General features: G+C 43.4%; 1 protein-coding gene across 1 annotated transcript in view; it reads left to right on the top strand.

The window, feature by feature from the left end:
• The first annotated feature begins 548 nt into the window (after window positions 1-548).
• The window catches only part of slc30a2 (solute carrier family 30 member 2), a 170,017-nt gene continuing 146,076 nt past the window's right edge, over window positions 549-24,489 (top strand). Inside the window, exon 1 of the mRNA XM_070884415.1 lies at window positions 549-628. Within this exon, the coding sequence (XP_070740516.1) occupies window positions 549-628 (80 nt within the window). The remainder of the gene's footprint in view (window positions 629-24,489) is intronic.

Below are 24,489 nucleotides of genomic sequence, written 5' to 3'. Positions count from 1 at the left end.
GCCGTTGAGCTGCAGAAATGCTATGACAGTGAACAACCTAGTATACAAATACTATCGAGCTGGGAAGGTTACATATAAAACCTGCACATTAAGGGAATCGAGATGCCAGTAGGTATTCAGAAGGCGGTAGGTGGCATGTGCTGTCGCCAGTCTTCGGGGAAGGAGACTATACGCGCTCGGCAGCCTTTTGGTCTGAAAGATGTGACAACAGTGTCGGCACACGTCGCACGGTGTGCATTCAGAGAACTCCTTTAAATCAAAACAGCTCGGATCTCCCTTTGCACACGACTCGCTCTACCATTAACATATAGCACAGCGGGAAAAGCCCCTCAGTCAAAGGAGCTTCAGCCCAGCAAGAGAAACTTTACGCAGTCGGAATCGCTTCAGAAGAAACGCTGCATTTTACAGCTCTGCTCAGTGAAATGCGTTATGATGTGAGATGACTTTTAAACACAGAGAATCTTCACTGAAGTGATTCAATTCAGTCAGAAGGATATCCGATTAGTGCTGTCCATATTCCACTGTGCTGCACTGTAGCAGTTGGAAATATGGAACAGTTTGTGGATTCAGAAAAGGCTAATCTGATAACTGAAAATAAGGCAAGGATGTACAGCCTCCGCCTGAAAAGGTAAAAAAAACATAACAGGTTGTCAATGTTACGTTACAGTTATAGCTTGAAATGCGCTTGCATTGATACATTGATATACAGTTAATACTAAATGAATTAATTGAAAGAAAATTGCTCTCTGCCGGCTATTTAACCTCAGCAACCGATTGCAGGGAGGTGGAATGTGTTTTACATCTTAGTAGTTATCCCACAAAATTATTTTTTTGCATTTTAAACATTTATGTTAAACGAGCTAGCATTACGCGGAGATGATGCTATTACGGTTGGCTGTGAGCGGATATTTATTTGGCTGTCTCGTTATTCAGTAAATTGAGTAAATGTTTAGCAACTATGTAACGCTATACTGGTAATGTGATGGAATAATTTCAAATTGTTAGGTTTAACGTAAGACTGGATTTTTAATCGTTTCACTGAAGCACTACAGCCCTGAAGGTTTTCAGGAGGTACACCTAAATTCTCGTTCCATTGCTTTACCCACTTATGATTTTGTTGGATTAAATATAGTTTAAATTGAAATATGCTGGGAAGATTTTGGAACCAGTTGATGTATCTATTTTCCTGGTCGCGCTATCACATCCTGCAGTCTACAACAGTGCGCTAGCGGGAGAAGGTGGCCAATTCGGATGCTCAGTTTTTAAATGCTGATTATTTACGGTAGTTTGTGGCCAATATAATACATGCACATAATTAGCATTACATTTGATATAATTAATGCAATCTAACTTGTGCACACACTTTACATGGACCATTTACGGTTTCATGATCTCTTGTTCAAAGGCCTCCGAAGTAAATGTAGAATTCGGCTCTTTTCCCAGCTGGGTTTTGTTTGCATCGTAATTGTGCTAAAATCTACTCTCGGAACAGATCCCTGCGAGAGCAGTTTGTGTGAAGAAATTCATTTTCACGCCTGGTTTCATTTCAGACAATCTGTGATTAATAGCTTGGGGAACTGATCATTCAGTAGATAATGCAAAAGGCAATACTAATGATTGATGCTATTATAGAAGGACATTAGAAATTCGTTACATGTTCACCAGCCATGAGTTTGTTTATTTAAATCGCCAATTGTCTCTGTATACTAAGCTTATCTGTTAATGTGACTCATTTGATAACTTTTAATTAAAATATTTAATTTTCAAACGTAGAAACTGCACAAACAGCTCGTCACTTTCAAGATATTTGGCACTTAGAACCTATTCAAAACAAGTTATCTACTCCTTGTTCAATGGGGCGTTGGATATATTGACCACAATTTCAGTTGCATGAGATGGAAGAATAATAGGACCCACAGAACACGATTTTGAAACAAACATAATTATAACATAAATTAAATCAGAACAATAAATATACTGGCCTTTATTTCCCTCTGTGTGCAAAGTTAGAGAACCAACGTTTTACTACTGGACTACCATTATATTAGAATAACAGTTTGGCCACGATTTTTTTCTTAAACTTGACACGCACAAGAACGTATTCCCCATTATCTCTCGATGTCACGGTGATGTGCTCTTAAGAATAATTCATGAATATGGGCAGTTTCTACATAGGGAACGATTAGCTCTAGCCTATGGTTTCAAATATTTAGTAAATACGCCATGATATTTGACAAACATGTATTCGTTTAAGGTTTACCAAAGAGACTGACGAGCGACCAATAATCTTTATCCAGTGTACTGACTTTAAACTATCGGATAAGATTTTAAAAATCAACTCAACACTGCGCTCTTCATTATGGGCAGAAAGGTGTCCCGTGACATATTGTAACATACCACGAAAACTGAAACATTGGTCAATGATATTCCAGTATTTGGGACAGTAATCATCGATTGGTTTATTTAATTTAGTTTTTAGATGGACAAATTGTAATGAAAATGGTATCATGGATACCTTGGTCATCACCTGGATTTCAGTCCACTGATGAAATTCAAGGATATTGAGCTTGGGCAAAAGAGTGGCTGCTGCATTTCACCTCTCAGTTTTCCTTGATCATCTAATCAGTCTGGAACAGTTCCGTCAATTCAATCAGATTTGTCTAATTGACATGATTCAGAAGTGGAAATATATACACTTAATATAGACTTATGGCGAGCTTGGAAAAGGACGCTGTACTTCAGCTGTGAAATAGAGCTGGGCAGTTGCGTGAAACCAGCCGCATCAGGGCTGGGACAAATCAATAGCTAATTTAGCTACAGCCGGCATTATGGTCTGGTGAGATCTGGCGACTCTCATCCTTGTATTGTAAATAAATACAATGCTAATAAATTAAGAAAAAACATTGATAGCTTTAATATTGAACATAAAAAACCTATCGGAATGGAAGCACTGCACGAAGTTTAAATTCCCATCTAGAAAATTATCAAAGAATATTTGAATAAAACATTTTTTTATTAAATCGCGGAACCCATACACTTAAATAATTTGTATGCTATCTATTGCGTGAGGATTAGACTTTTTCCTATTATAACGGTTTGGATATCTCGCTCCCACCCCCACGCCCCAAAAAACACTTACAAATGTCACATCATTTCAGATTTCAACTGCTATCTTTGAAAGAAAATTGCCGAAACCCTCATTTTAGTGGCTAGGAGAGGGAGGCTGTAGACCTAATACAGCACACATATGAGGGTTTTTTTTTAAGGCTGAACCGATCTGTTGAGAAAGGAAATATTCTAATTTCATGTTTGAATTTACTAGTTACATGCAGAATATAATTATATTTACCTTCTGCAAATGGTTCTGCATAATAGAAAACGCAGCTATGTTGTAAAGTCTGCTTATCCGCAGGATTCCAGAATTAAAATGTTACAGTTTTCTAAAGATCCTTGAAAGTGATTAACATTTTCTAAATGGTATTTTCTGATGGTAAAACAAGAACACAATTGGCAGTGAGAAGTACAAATTAAAAAATCTTCACCACAAAGAATATGTTTATACGACAACACATAAGCTGTTGGAAAGCAAGACCAGTCAAAAAGGGATACAACTATAACCGGTAAATTTGTCTATAACCCTCATTATTGTTTAAAAACAATCTTTTGCAGAAAATAATATTCGAGAGGATATTGAAAATTCAGCAAGGCTATTTCTTATTAAGAGTTCAACAATCCTAAAGGAAATTTCCCAATTACAGCTGTGTGTTTTAAATTCTCTGCAACAGAAAGACTTGTACATGTAAATATATTTGCTTTGCAGAATCATCTTTGTTTCTAAAATTTTATAAAGCTGAAATCTTGAACACAATAAAGAAGACTGAATCCAACCAAAATACTAAATCACCTGATTTAATAATGTGTTTTTTGAATTGTGCGAGTTGCAACGCTTGGGTTACTGCATTACTGATTGATTGACTGATATGCCGACTTGGAGGTAGGCCACAGAAGTCAGAATAAATACATCTTTGGGGCTATAGATTTTGGTCACATTGTATGTTTTAATGTTAAAGGTCTGCATTTGGAATGTCCATTCAAACAATGTGACAACACAGCTCTGTGTAACGATTGCTCTTTGAGTGTTCACATTAAATCTGCATTAAATAATTTTAACTGCAAAATAACTATAAACTATTTATTTACAAAATGTAAAATGACCAGTTAATTTATAAATTCTTTATTCACGTTAGCAGACAAGCTGCTGGTGGTGTTTTGTGGTTCTGTGAGGTATGATTACACACATGTGCTTATCTGCCATTTAAAAAAAACAATTATATTGACAATTTCAAGATATACACAGAACAAATTAGAATTTAATCTATAACAGAAACATTTCAAGTGAAATCAATCTATCCAGCTGTAAGCAATATACAGTCCTGTGCGCAATAGTTGCCTGCTCTCCAATACCCTTTCCACGGTGATATTATAGAATATACTTCCATGAAGAAAAGGAGCCATAATCTCCCACAGTAATCTGGAGAACAAAATCAAAAATCCCATGACACTTCATTAGTCCAGTGGAACCCGATAGTCTAGGATGGTCCTTCACAAGCTGGAACTCTTTCTTCAAAATATACATAGAACACCTTGTGTAATCACAATGCTAAGGATTGCAAACACAGGAACAAGATAGGTTAGATTTTAGCAATTATATTATGATAACAATAAGTGCTTGGAATAGTTCCAGCTTTTGTATGACTCGTTAGAAATTTGGTTCTCAGCGATAATGGTATTTTTTCACCAAAATTACCATTATCGCAACACTATCGTTATCAGGTGCAGCGGTAAAAATCAGCGTTGCACGAGGATTTGCGGAGCAAACCACGATCCTCGCCAAGTTTATTCCGAGGCCGATACCGCTGTGAGTTGGACCTAGGGACGGCGGCAAAACACCTCAAATAAATTGGAAAAAAAAATTCACAAAACATTTACAATGCACTATCTATCGAATCGCTGCAAAAGAATTAAAAAATAAAAACTTTAACTTACCTTTTTTGCAGGTCTTCATACTTACCGCTGCTCCAAGGGCTGCAACGCAACTTTTTACATGTTGGTATTTTTTGCGCAATATACAGGTGCGCTGTGAGCCAAATTTTTGGCGAAAACACTATTTTGGGTCTTGCACGGCGGCGTTCGTCTCTCCAACGGTATTTGAAAACCGCCGCTGCAAAACGTCACCGAATTTTCCGTCAACTGGGTTTTCACCAAAAAAGATTAAATAGCACCAAACCCCCATCGCAAACTTGCTGAATTTCTAGCCCCTTGTCTCCTGATATGGCTCTGATTAACCAGGTTTTTAATTTTAGATCTACTTAGTTTTTTGCAGGTAATTTTTATTCTCTTTAGCTGCCACCCAATGTTTTTATATGCTCATATTGAAATTACTTTACTTAGTTATATGGTATGCTGATGTGCAAATGAGGTGGGTCAGAGAAGACACAAAAGTCATGCTTTCCAGAGATTGAACTTTAAATATTAGTAAAAGCATATAGCCACAATCTCTGATAATAGCAAAAATGGGATTTTGCACATACACACCTGTCTTGTGCAAAAACTGCGTGGCAAATATTTCTTGAAGGTGGAGGTGGTAGCAAAGTAACAGCAAACAGCTGCTGAGGCATCCAGATGGAGGTGCTCCTTTTTGGTTAGGTGGTTTCTCAATGGGTCCAGCAGCCGTGGATGCAAAGGTCGCTGAACAGCCATCCATCCAATGTTTCTTCTCCTTCAAAAAACAATATTGGTGCTATAGATTGCCACGCAATGAAGGGATAATAGCTGGTTTATGGGTAAAGGTCATTGACATGTATAATGATGTTTCTGTGGTCAGGTAACACCTGAGTACTAATTGAATGGAAAACTTTTCTGTTCATGTCGGCCATTGGGTTGATGTGAGAAGCTCTGATGTACACAAGGGTACCACTTCACTGCCCTGCACTTGAGGGAACTCCACTTCCCAAGGAATCCTCTGCCTAGCTCTTTTCCACAATAAAAGTGATGAAAGTATTGCCCCATTCTAACACAGCATTCGTTACCTGTTTGATACAGGGATGCATTACAGACTGCCAGGTGGGCCAGATATTTATCCCTTGCAGTAGATTAGAAAGGTGGCATGAAAGTGTCGTGGTGTGGTAATCCTCCCTTTTACAGGAAGAGCTGTCTCTGTTCCAGATATTGTCTGCAGGTTACCTTACAGCAGATGGTACAATTCTATGGTAGTCCTTCTTGTAACACAGAAGCAGTGAAGACATGTATCCTTTGACATGTCCAAACAGTTCTGGAGAGATCTATAAATGCGGGGCCCAGACTAGAGATGGGTGCAGACCAACTGTTGCATCTGTATTTGTTGGGCTCTCATGAGCTTCTTCTCATCTCAATGATGCACCATGTTTAGAAATTCCAAAGTAATTTTCATCCCCACCACTTCATAGAGTGCCAGTAGCAGCCAAGAATGAAGAAAACATTTGCAAGAAAAAAACCCAAAGTACATAACTGATGGACTACTTTTCAAAACCAACTAATGTATTCAATAATAAACATAAAATGAAAAAAAAACATTTCCATAAAATAACACTATAATTTACCTTAAAAATCAACTGGAGCAGGCCAAATCCCAGGACGTTCATTTGCATATTTTATACAGGTAGCTACAAGCTGTGAGCATTGCCAAAAGTTGGATGATGGGCAGGACGAGTTTTATTTCCATCAATTAGCCTTCACTATAATATACCTGCATGCATATTTCATGCCACCATCCACCTAGCTTATGCAAGGTCGGGAGGAGCAAGGTCGAGCCCAGTAGCAAGGTTGGGTGGAGTGAGGTCAGGAGGAGCAGCGAGGTCGGGACCCAGGAGCGAGGTCAAGCGGACTGAGGTCGGGAGGAGCAGTGAGGTCAGGACCCAGGAGCGAGGTCAAGCGGAGCAAGGTCGGGAGGAGCAGTGAGGTTGAGCGAGGCCAGGAGGAGTGAGGTCGAGACCCAACAGCGAGATTGAGGTCCAGGAGTGAGGTCGGGAGGAGTGGGGCCAGGGAGAGTTGCAGCGAGGACGGGGCCCAGCAGTGAGGTCGGGGCCCAGGGAAGGTGCAGCATGAGCCAACAGTGAGGTTGAGGGAGGCCTACACTGCGTTCTCTGAAACCAAGGGGGAGAGGACCTATGGAAAGGAGGGAGGGGGACAGTAGGAATATGTGTGTGTGTGTGATATGCCCATGCAGCAGAGCCTGGTCTCCAATCGTCTTGGATCCCCTTACCATTGGACCAAGACCTTGCTCTATCAAGCCTGTGTGGGAGCTGGTGTGCAATGGCCACCCCATGTTAAAAGGATTCACGCACAGGCATCTTCCAACCTTTAAAATGAAGTTCGAGACCTGGAATGTCAGGACCCTCATGGACAACCCCAACAGCGACAGACCGGAACGCCGTACTGCTATTGTTTCCCATGAACTCAGATTATTCCTCACCTGTGACAGAGACTGTAGATCCTGCATTGGTCTTATCAGTCACCTGAGAACTCATATTAGTGTGGAAGCAAGTCATCCTCGACTCTGAGGGATTGCCTAAGAAGAAGAGGTTATGCAAGTTCCCCGTTGTAACCTAAGAGGAAATTCAGTCTCTCTGTATTTATTTTTATATTATATTTAACAACGATGCAGTGATGTCAAATTTAGTTTGTGTTGGTATAAAAACAGAAAATACTGAAAATACTAAGCAGGTCAGACAGTATCTGTAGAGAGAGAAACAGAGTTAACATTTTCAGGTAGATATTCTTTCATCAGAACTGGAAAAAGTTAGAGATTCAACAGGTTTTAAGCAATACAGAGGCAGAGAAAGAAGGGAAGGGATGAAAGAACAAAAAGAAAGTCTGTGATAGGTTTACAGTGTATGTATGTGAATGCACGAAGCATAGTAAACAAGGTTGGTGAGCTGCAGGCGCAAGTAGCCACATGGGAATATGGGGGCCGAAATTGCCGCTCTCCTTAAGGCTTGTTACCAACGCAAATTGGCGGCCACTCTGTGGAGTGGAGTGGCCACTGACTTCTCATGGAATGGCCACTGATAACCCAATTGCCCCGATCCCTCCCGCCCCCCTCCCTGTAAAATCCTCACTCTACAGCATGAAACCACATGAGGCACATTCCAGGGACAAGGCCACTCTGTGACCTTAGCTCTTATTATAGGACTCCAGAAGTGATGACCCTGCGTGGGACCTCCCTTTATATACCTGTGTGATCAGTTAAGGAGTGTCTCCTACAAGTTCACCCCCTGTGGTCAAGGTGTGCATCTAAGTTGAGTGTATACAGTAATACAGTGGTGTTACATTGTAGTTACAAACATGACATCATCTTCCCCCCCCCAAAGTCTTATTGGGATCATAGGTTCAGTCTTTCAGGTGGTCTACACTCCCTCGTGGAGCGCCGTAGTTGGAGCTCTGGTTGTTGGACACTGACGTGAGTGTCTGTCACCTGTGGTGATTCCGGCCTGTCCGGGCTGACCTCAGGGACTGTACATTCTTCCAATTGTTCTTGTTGCACGCTCGCTGGCAGTAGTGTGAGCTCCATCTCATGGTCTTCTTCAGGTTCCTCCGTGTCCATGCTTGGTCCAGATGCTTACGGCATATCTGGCCATTGTTGAGTTTTACCACGATGATCCTATTCCCCTCTTTGCCAATTACAGTACCCTCAAGCCATTTGGGCCCCATGGCATGATTGAGGACGAATACAGCATCATTTATTTCTATACATCTCCCCCTTGAATTACGGTCATGATACTCATTTTGTGACTTGCGCTTGCCCTGAACTATGTCAGTCAGGACTGGGTGGATGCGGGACAACGAGTTTTGAGTGTCCGTTTCATGAGTAGCTCTGCGGGCGAGACCCCCGTGAGCGTGTGCGGGTGGGATCTATAGGCCAGCAGGAGGCGCGATAGGCAGCATTGTAGAGAGGGTCCTTGAATCCTGAGCATACCTTGCTTAATGATTTGAAATGCCCGTTCTGCCTGGCCATTGGAGGCCGGCTTGAATGGCGCAGTCCTGACGTGGTTGATGCCATTGCCCGACATAAACTCCCGGAATTAATAGCTCGTGAAACCCGGTTCATTGTCACTAACCAGGATGCCTGGCAAGCCATGGGTTGCAAAGATCGCACGTAGGCTTTCTACGGTAGTGGATGATGTGCATGAATTTAGGATGATGCACTCGATCCATTTTGAGTACGCATCTACTACAATGAGGAACATCTTCCCCATGAACGGGCCCGTGTAGTCAACATGAATGCGTGATCATGGCTTGGTGGGCCAGGGCCACGGGCTGAGTGGGGCCTCCCTGGGGGCATTACCTAGCTGGGCACAGGTTGTGTTTCAGGTCTGAATCAATTCCAGGCCACCAAACGTGTGACCGGGCAATGGCCTTCATCATCACAATGCCTGGGTGCTCGCTGTGGAGTTCCCTGATGAATGCCTCCCTGCCCTTCTGGGGCATGACTACCTGGCTGCCCCATAGTAGGCAGGGCTTGTATGGAGAGCTCATCCATCTGCCTGTGGAAAGGCCTGACCTCCTCAGGGCATGCTCCGTGTGCGGGCGCCCAATCCCCAGTCAGGACACATTTCTTAATTAAGGATAGGAGGGGATCCTCTGTGTGTCCAGATTTTGATCTGGTGGGTTATAATGGGGGAGCCTGCACTGTCAAAGGCATCGACAGCCATGACCATCTCAGCACTTTGCTCAGTTGCCCCCTCGGTGGTGGCCAGTGGGAGCCTGCTGAGTGCGTCAGCGCAGTTTTCAGTGCCGGGCTGGTGCCGGATGGAGTAGTCATAACCAGCTAGCATGAGGGCCCGCTGCTGTATGCGAGCTGATGCGTTGGCATTGACAGCCTTGCTGTCTGACAACAGGGATGTGAGTGGCTTGTGGTCCGTCTCTAATTCAAACTTCCTACCGAAGAGGTACTGATGCATTTTCTTTACACCATAGACACATGCAAGCGCTTCCTTCTCGACCGTGCCATATCCCCGTTCTGCTTGAGAGAGCGACCTGGAGGCATAAGCCACAGGTTGTAGTTGTCCCTCAGCATTGCCCTGCTGTAACATGCATCCAACCCCATAGAACAATGCATCACAAGTCAGAATTAAACATTTACAGGGGTCGTACAGGGTCAACAACTTGTTTGAACAAAGTAGGTTTCACGCCCGATCAAAAGCCCGTTCCTGACAGTCCCCTCAAAACCATTCGCAACCCTTACACAGGAGCACGTATAGCGGCTCCAACAACGTGCTCAAGTTCGGCAGAAAGTTCCAGAAATAGTTCAACAGTCCCAGGAATGAACACAGCTCCGATGTGTTGCAGGGCCTGGGTGCTCGTCGAATTGCCTCTGTTTTGGATTCGGTGGGCCGAATCCCATCTGCAGCAACTCTCCTGCCCAGAAACTCAACCTCAGGAGCTAAAAACACACATTTACACTTCTTGAGTCGCAGGCCTACCCGGTCCAGTAGCACCTCTTCCAGGTTGTGGAGGTGTTCCTCGGTATCTCGACCCGTGATGAGGATGTCGTCCTGGAATATGATCGTTCCTGGAATGGATTTAAGTAGGCTTTCCATGTTACGTTGAAAAATCGCGGCCGTTGATCGAATGCCAAACGGGCACCTGTTATACGCAAACAGTCCCTTGTGCGTGGTGATGGTGGTCAGTAGTTTGGATTTGTCGGCCAGTTCCTGGGTCATATAGGCTGAAGTGAGGTCCAACTTGGTGAACAGCTTGCTGCCTGCCAGCATGGCGAAGAGGTCCTCCGCTTTTGGGAGCGGGTATTGGTCTTGTAGGAACAACCGATTGATGGTGGCCTTGTAGTTGCCACAGATCCTGACAGAGCCATCCGCTTTTAGAACGGGAACGATGGGGCTCACCCAGTCGCTGAATTCAACAGGCGAGATGATGCCCTCTCGCAACAGCCGGTTCAATTCGCTCTCTATTTTTTCCTGCATCACATACGGCACCGCTCTGGCTTTGTGGTGCACTGGCCTGGCATCCAGGTGATGTGTATCACCACTTTAGTGCCTTTGAAAGTCCCGATGCCTGGTTGAAATAGTGACTCGAATTGTTGTAGGACTTGTGAGCACGAACTTTGCTCCACCGAGGACATTGCGTGAACATCCACCCATTTCCAGTTCAGCTAACCAGCTCCTCCCCAACAGAGCGGGACCATTGCCCGGGACAATCCAGAGTGGCAACTGGTTCACTAACCCATTATGTGTGACAGCCATCATTGCATTGCCTAGCACCAGAATTATTTCCTTAGTGTAAGTCCGTAATTGTGTCTCAATATGTTCTAATTTGGGTCTACTGGCTTTGAGTGGCCATAGCTTCTCGAATTGCTGAACACCCATGAGTGACTGGCTGGCCCCAGTGTCCAGCTCTATGCGTTCTGGGATGCCATTCAACAAAACCCTCATCATCATTGGTGGCGTTTTGGTGTAAGAAATGTGAATATTCACCTCATGGACCCGCTGAACTTCGGCATCCATCGATTTGCCCCAAAAGTCATCCTGCCTCACAGAACCCTCTTCTGGTCCATCTATCTCATATATCAGTCTGGTTGCAGGTTTTCTACACATTCGAGGTAAATGGCCACTGAGATTGCAGTTTCTGCAGACAAAATGTTGGAATCTGCAAGATCTGGCTGAGTGTTTACCCCCACACCTCCAGCATGAGTCAAATGTCTTTAATGAAAAGATGATGAAAGCAAAACTTCCAGAAGGCCTAAAGCTTGTTTGCCTTCAGACTGATTGAGCTATTATAAGCTAGAACGGGGCCATGCCTAAACACAGAAAAATGCTGTAACGTGAAGCCAGGCAGCCCTGTATGTCCGGTATGCTCTGTCCTTCACGACGTCGGTGGGTGTAGAATCTGTGTCGAGCCATGTGTATGCTCCTCGCCGGTTTGAGGTGCTCCCCGATTAATTTGCTGAGCTCTTCAAAGGTTTTGTCCGACAGCTTTTCGGGTGCCAGTAAGTCCTTCATGAGCATATAAGTCTTTGGCCCGCAGCTGGTCAGGAGATGAGCCCGTCGCTTGTCGGCCATTGCATCCCCCAGTCAATCTTTAGTAACGAAGCTTTGCTGAAGCCTCTCGACAAAATCGTCCCAGTCTTCCCCAACACAGTACCGTTCATCTGTGCTACCAGTGGCCATTCTTGTGGGTCGTGAATTCACGTTTCCCGTCGCCAATATAAAGTCCTTACTCTACAGCATGAAACCACACGTGGCACATTCCAGGGACAAGGCCACTCTGTGACCTTAACTCTTTATTACAGGACTCCAGAAGTGATGACCCTGCATGGGACCTCCCTTTATATACCTATGTGATCAGGTAAGGAGTGTCTCCCACAAGTTCACTCCCTGTGGTTAAGTGTGCCTCTAAGTTGAGTGTATACAGTAATACAGCGGTGTTACATTGTAGTTACAAACATGACACCGCCCACCGCTCCACTACTGCCGATCCGTGTAAGTGCGTCATTACCATGTGCACCACCGATCTACCACAACCCCCCCACCCCCGACGCTGACATTCCGCTCTGAAAGTCTTCGGCCCGCCCGGCGGTGCTATAACAAGCTTTTCCCCGGCGGTCCAGTGAGGCTGTGGCTTCCTGCAATGGCGGTGTGGCTTCCTTTAAAGGGGAGGAACTACTGCCGCTGCCACAATGATTTTTTGTGTGGGACGACTGCCATGTCGGCCCAACAATTATGCCCCCGGGTTGGCAGCCTGGCACCCACTCTTGAGTGCCTGGCCATTGGCCTGGCCGAAACCCTCCCTGGTGGCAGTGGGCCGAAGTTTTAAAATCGCGCAGGCTCTACCCTTTAATTGAAGGGGAGAGCCGTGGTGACGCAGCGCCATGATGACATCACTCCGCACTGCCAACTTCCGCCCATTCAGGTGTTGCCACCACTGCGTATCCGTCCCTGTAGTGTATTCACTGCCCCCATTAAGAGCGACTTCTAGATCCAAATTTTTAAAAAAACAATAAAGAACGGAATTTCACTCAAGAGGCGACCTCAACCACAGCTGCAGTAAAAACCATTGAAACCGGGTGGGGGGGGGGCAATTTCGGCCCCACGATGTCGTGGCAATGACGGAGACCTGGCTCACAAAAGGGCAGGATTGGCTATTAAATATTCCTGGATATAGGGTGTGCAGGAAAGCTAGGGAAGGAAAGATAGGAGGTAGTGTGGCAATATTGGTTACGGAGAATGTTACAGTGCTGTAGAGGGAGGATGTCCTGGAGGGGTTAAGGACTGAATCTATATGGCTAGAGTTAAGAAATAATAGAGGTATCATTACACTACTAGGTATATTCCATCTAGTGGGAAAAATATGGAGCAACAAATTTGCAGATAAGTTACATGAAGGTGCAAGAACTATAGCGTAGTAATAATGGGGAGCTTAAAGTGCCCTAATATAGACTGGGATAGTAATAGTGTAAAAGGCAGAGAGGGAGAAGAAATTTTGAAGTGTGTTCAGAAGAACGTTCTTGATCAGTAGCGAGGAAGGAGGCTTTGCTGGATCTGGTTCTGAGGAATGAGGTGGGTCAAGTGGAGCAAATGTCAGTAGGTGCACATTTAGGGAACAGTGATCATAGTATCATAAGGTTTAGATTAGCTATGGAAAAGGGCAGGGAGCAATCTAGAGTAAAAATACTTAATTGGAGGAAGGCCAATTTCAGTGGGATGAGAATGGATCTGTCCCGGGTAAATTGCAATCAAGAATTGGCAGGCAAAATTGTAGGGGAACAATGGGTGTCTATAAAGAGGAAATAGTTCATGTACAGTTGAGGTACATTCCCACTAGGGGAATAGGTAGGGCAACTAAAGCCAGAGCTCCCTGAATGACGAAAGAGATAGAGAGTAAGATGAAGCAGGAAAAGAGCGGTATGACAGATTTCAGGTCGAGAATACATCTGAGAATCAGACTTAATATAGAAAGTTCAGAAGGTAATAGAATGGCAGCTAACATAAAAGGGAATCCAAAAGTCTCCTATAGGCATATAAATAGTAAAAGGGTAGTAAGAGGAGGGGTGGGGCCGCTTAGGGACCAAAAGGGAGACCTACACATAGAGGCAAAGGGTATGGCTGAGGTACTAAAAGAGTACTTTGCATCTGTCTTCACCAAGGAGAAAGATGCTGCCATAGGAATAGTGAAGGAGCAGGTAGAGGAGATACGGGCTGGGACAAAAATTGATAAAGACTAGGTACTAGAAAGACTGGCTGTTTAAATGAGATAATTCACCAGGACATTGAGAGAATCGAAGGAAGAAATTGCCGAGGGACTGGCCATAATCTTCCAATCTTCCTTAGAAATGGGGGTGGTGTGAAAGGACTGGAGAATTGCAAATGTTACACCCTTGTTCAAAAGGACATAGACAGGCTGGTGGAATGGGTGGAAACGTGGCAGATGAAATGTAATGCAGAAAACTACAAAGTGATACATTTTGGTCGAAAGAATGAGAGGAAATATTACCTAAAGGGTACAATCCTAAAGGGGGTGGATGAATAGAGAGACCTACGGGTATATGTGCAGAAACCGTTGAAGGTGGCAGGGCAGGTTAAAAAGCGGTTAAAAAAGCTTACAGAGTCCTGAGCTTCATGATTAGAGGTGTACAGTACAAAAGCGTGGATATTATGAGGAACCTGTATCAAACACAGGTTCAGCCTCAACTGGGGTCTTGTGTGCAATTCCGGGTACCGCACTTTAGGAAGGATGTGAAGGCCTTAGAGAGGGTGCAGAAGAGATTTACGAGAATGATTCCAGGGATGAGGGACTTCAGTTACATGGATAGACTGGAGAAGCTGGGGTTGTTCTCCTCAGAGCAGAGAAGGTTGAGAGGCGATTTGATAGAGGTGTTCAAAATCATGAGGGGTCTAGACAGAGTAGATAGAAAGAAACTGTTCCCATTGTCAGAAGGATCGAGAACCAGAGGACAGAGATTTAAGGTGATTGGCAAAAGAAGCAAAGGCGACACAAGAATTTAATTTTTTTTACGCAGCGAGTAGTTAGGATCTGGAATGCACTGCCTAAAAGGATGGTGGGGGCAGACTCAATTGCGGCTTTCAAAAGGGAATTGGATAAGTATCTGAAAGGCTATGGGGTAAGACGGGGGAGTGGGACTAGCCGTGGTGCTCTTGCAGAGAGCCAACATGGGCTCAACAGGCTGAATGGCCTTCTTCCGTGCTGTAACCATTTTATGATTCTAGAGTGGAAGGCAGGAGAGATTGAATGACAAAAGGGATGATGGTGCAAGGCAAAAGAGGGATTGTAATGAGACACATAAAGAAACAAAAGATGTGTCTAGAGCAATGGTCCCTGTACATTTTTGGGGGCGCGCTGTCCCTTTAAGAGACAGCGCGACCCATTTACAGTTCATTGAAAAAGCCGGTCCCAGGCTGCGCGGGACCAGCAGCGAGCTGCTCGTAGGGCACATTGGTCTAGAGTAGGTGTAAATGGCAATAGCAGAATCATTACCAAAAGCTGCTGTCCAAAAAAACAGTTGTGGTCATGATCCGAAATTGCTAAACTCGATGTTGAGTCCAAAGGCTGTAAAGTGCCTAATTGAAACATGAGGTTCTGTTCCTCGAGCTTCCATTGAGCTTCATTAGAACAGTGTGGTCAAGGACAGAGAAATCAGAGTAGGGTGCAGAATTATTATTGTGCAATAGTTTGTCAGTTTTTGTTTTTGGTAAAATATCAATTATTTCCAGTGTCTTCTTTCTTCTCCTATGTCAGTTCTCAAGTCACATTTCATATACAAATTCATAACCTAAAACACTTTACTTTTATCTGTGACTTATATGTTTTCAATATTCCACCACATGTCGTGCTCTATTATGATCTGAGTCTTGTAACCACTAATGTGTCTTTGGCAGAAACAAAAATCAAACAGCAAGTTATTATTTAAATGGAGAATGATTGCAAAGTACTGCAGTACAGCAGGACCTGGGGGTACTTGTGCATGAAACATAAAAGGATAGTATGCAAGTACAGCAAGTGATCAGGAAGGCCAATGGAATCTTAGCCTTTATTGCAAAGGGGATGGAGTATAAAAGCAGGGAAGTCTTGCTACAACTATACAAGGTATTGGTGAAGCCACACCTGGAATGCTGCGTGCAGTTTTGGTTTCCATATTTACGAAAGGATATACTTGCTTTGGAGGCAGTTCAGAGAAGGTTCACTAGGTTGATTCCGGGGATGAGGGGGTTGACATGAGGAAAGGTTGAGTAGGTTGGGCCTCAACTCATTGGCATTCAGAATAATGAGAGGTGAACTTATTGAAACATATAAGATTATGAGGGGACTTGACAAGGTGGATGCAGAGAGGATGTTTTCACTGATGAGGGAGACTAGAACTAGAGGGCAAGATCCTGGAATAAGGGGCTGCCCATTTAAAACAGAGATGAGGAGAAATGTCTTCTTGCAGACGGTTGTAAATCTATGGAATTCACTGCCTCAGAGAGCTGTGGAAGCTGGGACAATGAATAAATTTAAGACAGAAATAGACAGTTTCTTGAATGATAAGGGGATAAGGGGAAGTGGAGCTGAGTCCATGATCAGATCAGCCATGATCTGATTGAATGATGGAGCAGGCTCGAGGGGCTGTATAGCCTACTCCTGTTCCTATTTCTTATGTTCTTATGTTCTTAAGCTTTGACCATTTTATACAAAAACTTTGCAATTCCATATACTTCGCAATTACCCATTTAGAGTAGGCAGTGTGGCAATTTAATGCAAGTAGACGCATTGCTTATATTTCCCAAAATAGCATTGTGTGCAAAAAGATCATATTGCTTCATGATATCTGGCAAAATACTAACTGGTAGTTCAGCTGCTTTTCAGATCGTTGAACCTGCTGGCTGGGATTTGATGAGCTGAATGTTTCATATTTGTAGCTCTGAGCTGGGACTTTGTAATTCATATTACGGAGTACTGTACACAAGAATTCGATGTAGAAATTCTGAGCGAATCAAAATTCTAAATGGACTCATTACCAATAATCCAAAAATAGGCTGCATTTTATTGAAACAAATTAATATTCCACCTTATAGAAATGTGGCATTGAGATTACAATTTGTGGAATATCATAAACAAGTCATTATACATATACAAATTGAACAGCAATTTTAAACAAAAATTTCTTCATTAGCATTTCAGATAAAAAGAAACAAAGTCTTCAAAAATCTTAGTAAAAATGGAAAATGCAAAAAATCCATCAGCATTGGAAAGGAAAAAACAGGTCACCATTTCAGGTAGAAACCCTTCATCTGGCCTGAACTGAGCTTTGTGTAAAGAGGGAAAGTTCTGTGAGGTGATTCAAATTAATCACTGGAAAATTGGGAGCGCTACAGACCAAGCATGCTGACCTATGTTCAATCCTTCAATCTATGGCCCTTCTAGAGTGGCTCTGCACTGGGAGCAGAAGCTCATAACATGTACCCTAAGGATGTCTAACTGAAACATGAATCTTCCTCTTTTCAGATACTTTTTTATCTGTTCTGTATTTCAATTTTCTATTTTTCTTCATGCACATTTCCATGTCTTCATTTTCGACTCCCGGCTGGCTGATGAAGCAGCATAAATTAGATGTTAGTAGCAGTAAATAGTCAGGAGTTCCATTCTATAAGAAGTTCATTTCCTTTAGCACCTAACCTATTCTCCAACCTCATTTTCTTTGGGCAGACAAAGCACCCACACCTTATTAGGCCGTGTTATGTAAATGATGCGAAATCATATGATAATGCCATGGTTGAGGATACAGGAGAGAACTCACCTGCTCTTCTTTAAAGTAAAAACATAGAAACATAGAAAATAGGTGCAGGAGCAGGCCATTCAGCCCTTCTAGCCTGCACCGCCATTCAATGAGTTCATGGCTGAACATGAAACTTCAGTACCCCCTTCCTGCTTTCACGCCATACCCCTTGATCCCCCGAGTAGTAAGGACTTCATCTAACTCCCTTTTGAATATATTTAGTGAATTGGCCTCAACTCCTTTCTGTGGTCGAGAATTCCACAGGTTCATCACTCTCTGGGTGAAGAAGTTTCTCCTTATCTCGGTTCTAAATGGCTTACCCCTTATCCTTAGACTGTGACCCCTGGTTCTGGACTTCCCCAACATTGGGAACATTCTTCCTGCATCCAACCTGTCCAAACCCGTCAGAATTTTAAACGTTTCTATGAGGTCCCCTCTCACTCTTCTGAACTCCAGTGAATACAAGCCCAGTTGATCCAGTCTTTCTTGATAGGTCAGTCCCACCATCCCGGGAATCAGTCTGGTGAATCTTCGCTGCACTCCCTCAATAGCAAGAATGTCCTTCCTCAAGTTAGGAGACCAAAACTGTACACAATACTCCAGGTGTGGCCTCACCAAGGCCCTGTACAACTGTAGCAACACCTCCCTGCCCCTGTACTCAAATCCCCTCGCTATGAAGGCCAACATGCCATTTGCTTTCTTAACCGCCTGCTGTACCTGCATGCCAACCTTCAATGACTGATGTACCATGACACCCAGGTCTCGTTGCACCTTACCTTTTCCTAATCTGTCACCATTCAGATAATAGTCTGTCTCTCTGTTTTTACCACCAAAGTGGATAACCTCACATTTATCCACATTATACTTCATCTGCCACGCATTTGCCCACTCACCTAACCTATCCAAGTCACTCTGCAGCCTCATAGCATCCTCCTCGCAGCTCACACTGCCACCCAACTTAGTGTCATCCGCAAATTTGGAGATACTACATTTAATCCCCTCGTCTAAATCATTAATGTACAATGTAAACAACTGGGGCCCCAGCACAGAACCCTGCGGTACCCCACTAGTCACTGCCTGCCATTCTGAAAAGTACCCATTTACTCCTACTCTTTGCTTCCTGTTTGACAACCAGTTCTCAATCCACGTCAGCACACTACCCCCAATCCCATGTGCTTTAACTTTGCACATTAATCTCCTGTGTGGGACCTTGTCGAAAGCCTTCTGAAAGTCCAAATATACCACATCAACTGGTACTCCTTTGTCCACTTTATTGGAAACATCCTCAAAAAATTCCAGAAGATTTGTCAAGCATGATCTCCCTTTCACAAATCCATGCTGACTTGGACCTATCATGTCACCATTTTCCAAATGCGCTGCTATGACATCCTTAATAATTGATTCCATCATTTTACCCACTACTGAGGTCAGGCTGACCAGTCTATAATTCCCTGCTTTCTCTCTCCCTCCTTTTTTAAAAAGTGGGGTTACATTGGCTACCCTCCACTCGATTGGAACTGATCCAGAGTCAATGGAATGTTGGAAAATGACTGTCAATGCATCCACTATTTCCAAGGCCACCTCCTTAAGTACTCTGGGATGCAGTCCATCAGGCCCTGGGGATTTATCGGCCTTCAATCCCATAAATTTCCCCAACACAATTTCCCGACTAATAAAGATTTCCCTCAGTTTCTCCTCCTTACTAGATCCTCTGACCACTTTTATATCCGGAAGGTTGTTTGTGTCCTCCTTAGTGAATACTGAACCAAAGTACTTGTTCAATTGGTCTGCCATTTCTTTGTTCCCCGTTATGACTTCCCCTGATTCTGACTGCAGGGGACCTACGTTTGTCTTTACTAACCTTTTTCTCTTTACATACCTATAGAAACTTTTGCAATCTGCCTTAATGTTCCCTGCAAGCTTCTTCTCGTACTCCATTTTCCCTGCCCTAATCAAACCCTTTGTCCTCCTCTGCTGAGTTCTAAATTTCTCCCAGTCCCCAGGTTCGCTGCTATTTCTGGCCAATTTGTATGCCATTTCCTTGGCTTTAATACTATCCCTGATTTCCCTTGATAGCCACGGTTGAGCCACCTTCCCTTTTTTATTTTTACGCCAGACAGGAATGTACAATTGTTGTAATTCATCCATGCGGTCTCTAAATGTCTGCCATTGCCCATCCACAGTCAACCCCTTAAGTATCATTAGCCAATCTATCTTAGCCAATTCATGCCTCATACCTTCAAAGTTACCCTTCTTTAAGTTCTGGACCATGGTCTCTGAATTAACTGTTTCATTCTCCATCCTAATGCAGAATTCCACCATATTATGGTCACTCTTCCCCAAGGGGCCTCGCACAATGAGATTGCTAATTAATCCTCTCTCATTACACAGCACCCAGTCTAAGATGACCTCCCCCCTAGTTGGTTCCTCGACATATTGGTCTAGAAAACCATCCCTTATGCACTCCAGGAAATCCTCCTCCACCGTATTGCTTCCAGTTTGGCTGGCCCAATCTATGTGCATATTAAAGTCACCCATTATAACTGCTGCACCTTTATTGCATGCACTCCTAATTTCCTGTTTGATGCCCTCCCCAACATCACTACTACTGTTTGGAGGTCTGTACACAACTCCCACTAACGATTTTTGCCCTTTAGTGTTCTGCAGCTCTACCCATATAGATTCCACATCATCCAAGCTAATGTCTTTCCTAACTATTGCATTAATCTCCTCTTTAACCAGCAATGCTACCCCACCTCCTTTTCCTTTTATTCTATCCTTCCTGAATGTTGAATACCCCTGGATGTTGAGTTCCCAGCCCTGATCATCCTGGAGCCACGTCTCCGTAATCCCAATCACATCATATTTGTTAACATCTATTTGCACAGTTAATTCATCCACCTTATTGCGGATACTCCTTCCATTAAGACACAAAGCCTTCAGGCTTGCTTTTTTAACACCCTTTGTCCTTTTAGAATTTTGCTGTACAGTGGCCCTTTTTGTTCTTTGCCTTGGGTTTCTCTGCCCTCCACTTTTCCTCATCTCCTTTCTGTCTTTTGCTTTTGCCTCATTTTTGTCTCCCTCTGTCTCCCTGCATAGGTTCCCATCCCCCTGCAATATTAGTTTAACTCCTCCCCAACAGCACTAGCAAACACTCCCCCTAGGACATTGGTTCTAGGTAGGCTCATAGGATCTTTTGCGCCACCTGAGAGGACAGACGAAGCCTGAAATTAACTTTTCATCCGAAAGACGGCACCTCCAACAGTGCAGCAATTCCTCAGTACTGCATTAGAACATAAGAACATAAGAAATAGGAACAGGAGTAGACCATACGGCCCCTGGAGCCTGTTCCGCCATTCAATAAGATCATGGCTGATCTGATCATGGACTCAGCTCCACTTCCCTGCCCACTCCCCATAACCCCTTATCCCCTTATCGTTTAAGAAACTGTCTATTTCTGTCTTAAATTTATTCAATGTCCCAGCTTCCACAGCTCTCTGAGGCAGCGAATTCCATAGATTAACAACCCTCTGAGAAAAGAAATTTCTCCTAATTTCAGTTTTAAATGGGCGACCCTTTATTCTAAGATCATGCCCTCGAGTTCTATTCTTCCCCATCAGTGGAAGCATCCTCTCTGCATCCACCTTGTCAAGCCCCCTCATAACCTTATACGTTTCAATAAGATCACCTCTCATTCTTCTGAATTCCAATGAGTAGAGGTCCAACCTACTCAACATTTCCTCATAAGTCAATCATCTCATGTCCGGAATCAACCTAGTGAACCTTCTCTGAACTGCCTCCAAAACAAGTATATCCTTTCGTAAATATGGAAACCAAAACTGCACGCAGTATTCCAGGTGTGGCCTCACCAATACCCTGTATAGCTGTAGCAAGACTGCCCTGCTTTTATACTCCATCCCCTTTGCAATAAAGGCCAAGATTCCATTGGCCTTCCTGATCACTTGCTGTACCTGCATACTAACCTTTTGTGTTTCATGCATAAGTACCCCCAGGTCCCGCTGTACTGAAGCACTTTGCAATTTTTCTCCATTTAAACAATAACTTGCTGTTTGATTTTTTTCTGCCAAAGTGCATGACCTCACACTTTCCAACATTATACTCCATCTGCCAAATTTTTGCCCACTCACTTAGCCTGTCTATGTCCTTTTGCAGATTTTTTGTGTCCTCCTCACACATTGCTTTTCCTCCCATCTTTGTATCATCAGCAAACTTGGCTACGTTACACTCGGTCCCTTCTTCCAAGTTGTTAATATAGATTGTAAATAGTTGGGGTCCCAGCACTGATCCCTGCGGCACACCACTAGTTACTGATTGCCAACCAGAGAATGAACCATATATCCCGACTCTCTGTTTTCTGTTAGTTAGCCAATCCTCTATCCATGCTAATATATTACCCCCAACCCCGTGAACTTTTATCTTGTGCAGTAACCTTTTACGTGGTACCTTGTCAAGTGCCTTCTGGAAGTCCAAATACACCACATCCACTGGTTCCCCTTTATCCACCCTGTTTGTTACATCCTCAAAGAATTCCAGCAAATTTGTCAAACATGACTTCCCCTTCATAAATCCATGCTGACTCTGCCTGACCGAATTTTGCTTTTCCAAATGTCCTGCTACTGCTTCTTTAATAATGGACTCCAACATGTTCCCAACCACAGATGTTAGGCTAACTGGTCTAAGTTTCCTGCTTTATTCTTTAAATAGGGGCGTTACATTTGCAGTTTTCCAACCTCCCCCGAATCCAGGGAATTTTGGTAAATTACAACCAATGCATCCACAATCCCTGCCACTACTTCTCTTAAGACCCTAGGATGCAAGCCATCAGGTCTAGGGGATTTATCTGCCTTTAGTCCCATTATCTTACTGAATACCACCTCCTTAGTGATTGTGATTGTGTTAAGTTCCTCCCCCCTATAGCCCCTTGACTATCCACTGTTGGGATATTGTTAGTGTCCTCTACCGTAAAGACGGATACAAAATATTTGTTCAGAGTTTCTGCCATCTCCATGTTCCCCATCACTAGTTCCCCGATCTCGTCCTCTGAGGGACCAACATTTACTTTAGCCACTCTTTTCCTTTTTATATACCTACAGAAACGCTTGCTATCTGTTTTTATATTTTGTGCTAGTTTACTTTCAAAGTCTATCTTCCCTTTCTTAATCATTTTTTTAGTCATTATTTGCTGGCTTTTCAAAGCTTCCCAGTCTTCTGTCCTCCCACTAGTTTTGGCCACTTTGTATGCTCTTGTTTTTAATTGGATACCGTACTTTATTTCTTTAGTTAGCCATGGATGGCTCTCTTTTCTCTTACATCCTTTCCTCCTCACTGGAATATATTTTTCTTGAGAGTTGTGAAATATCTCCTTAAATGTACACCATTGTTCATCAACCATCCTACACTTTAATCTATTTTCCCAGTTCACTTTAGCCAACACTGCCCTCATACCTCCATAGTCTCCTTTATTAAGCTTAGTACGCTGGTTAGAGATCCAACTTTCTCACCCTCCATCTGAATTTGAAATTCAATCATACTATGATCACTCATTCCAAGGGGATCCTTTACTAGGAGATTGTTTATTAATCCTGTCTCATTACACAGGATCAGATCTACGATAGCCTGCCCCCTGGTTGGTTCCGTTACATATTGCTCACGGAACCCATCCCTTATACACTCTATGAACTCCTCCTCAAGGCTACCCAGACCAATTTGATTTGTCCAATCAATATGGAGGTTAAAATCACCCATGATTATTGCTGTTCCTTTTTTACAAGCCCCCACTATTTCCTGGTTTATGCTCCGACCAACAGAGTTGCTACTGTTAGGGGGCCTATAGACTACGCTCACAAGTGACTTTTTCCCCTTATTATTCCTTATCTCCACCCAAACTGTTTCAACATTCTGATCATTTGAGCCAATATCGTTTCTCACTATTGCAATGATTCCATTCTTTATCAATAGAGATAACCCACCTCTTTTTCCTTTCTGTCTGTTCTTCCAATTGTCAAATACCCTGGAATATTTAATTCCCAGTCCTGGTTACCTTGCAACCACACCTCGGTAATGGCTATCAGATCATACCCATTTGTCTCAATTTGTGCCGTCAACTAATCTATTTTGTTGCAAATACTACGTGCATTTAGACAAAGTGCCTTTAAATTTGTTTTTTTTACCCTTTTTTCCTGCTTGTTTCCTCTCTCTTTCAAACTCACTTTCTTTATTTTTGCTTTCTAATTCCAGCGTTACTCCCCTCCCTACCGAATCTATTTTCAGATTCCCATCCCCCTGCCAAGCTAGTTTAAACTCTTGCCAACAGCACTAGCAAACCCCCAGGACTGGGAATTAAATATTCAAGGGTATTTGACAATCCGGAAGGACAGACAGAAAGGAAAAGGAGGTGCAGTAGCTCTATTGATTAATTAATTAAATTCTAATTAAGTTAGGATTCTTCAGCCTCAAAAAGAGGAATCACTGAGAGGACTTATAAGAACATAAGAACATAAAAATTAGGAAGAGGAGTAGGCCATCTAACCCCTCGAGCCTGCTCTGCCATTCAACAAGATCATGGCTGATCTGGCCGTGGACTCAGCTCCACTTACCCGCCCTCTCCCCATAACCCTTAATTCCCTTATTGGTTAAAAATCTAT

Source organism: Pristiophorus japonicus, chromosome 7 (assembly GCF_044704955.1).
Source record: "Pristiophorus japonicus isolate sPriJap1 chromosome 7, sPriJap1.hap1, whole genome shotgun sequence".
NCBI classification, from domain to species: Eukaryota; Metazoa; Chordata; class Chondrichthyes; family Pristiophoridae; genus Pristiophorus; species Pristiophorus japonicus.
The sequence above is the reverse complement of the archived record's forward strand: the minus strand, read 5'-3'. Positions and strand labels throughout refer to the sequence as shown.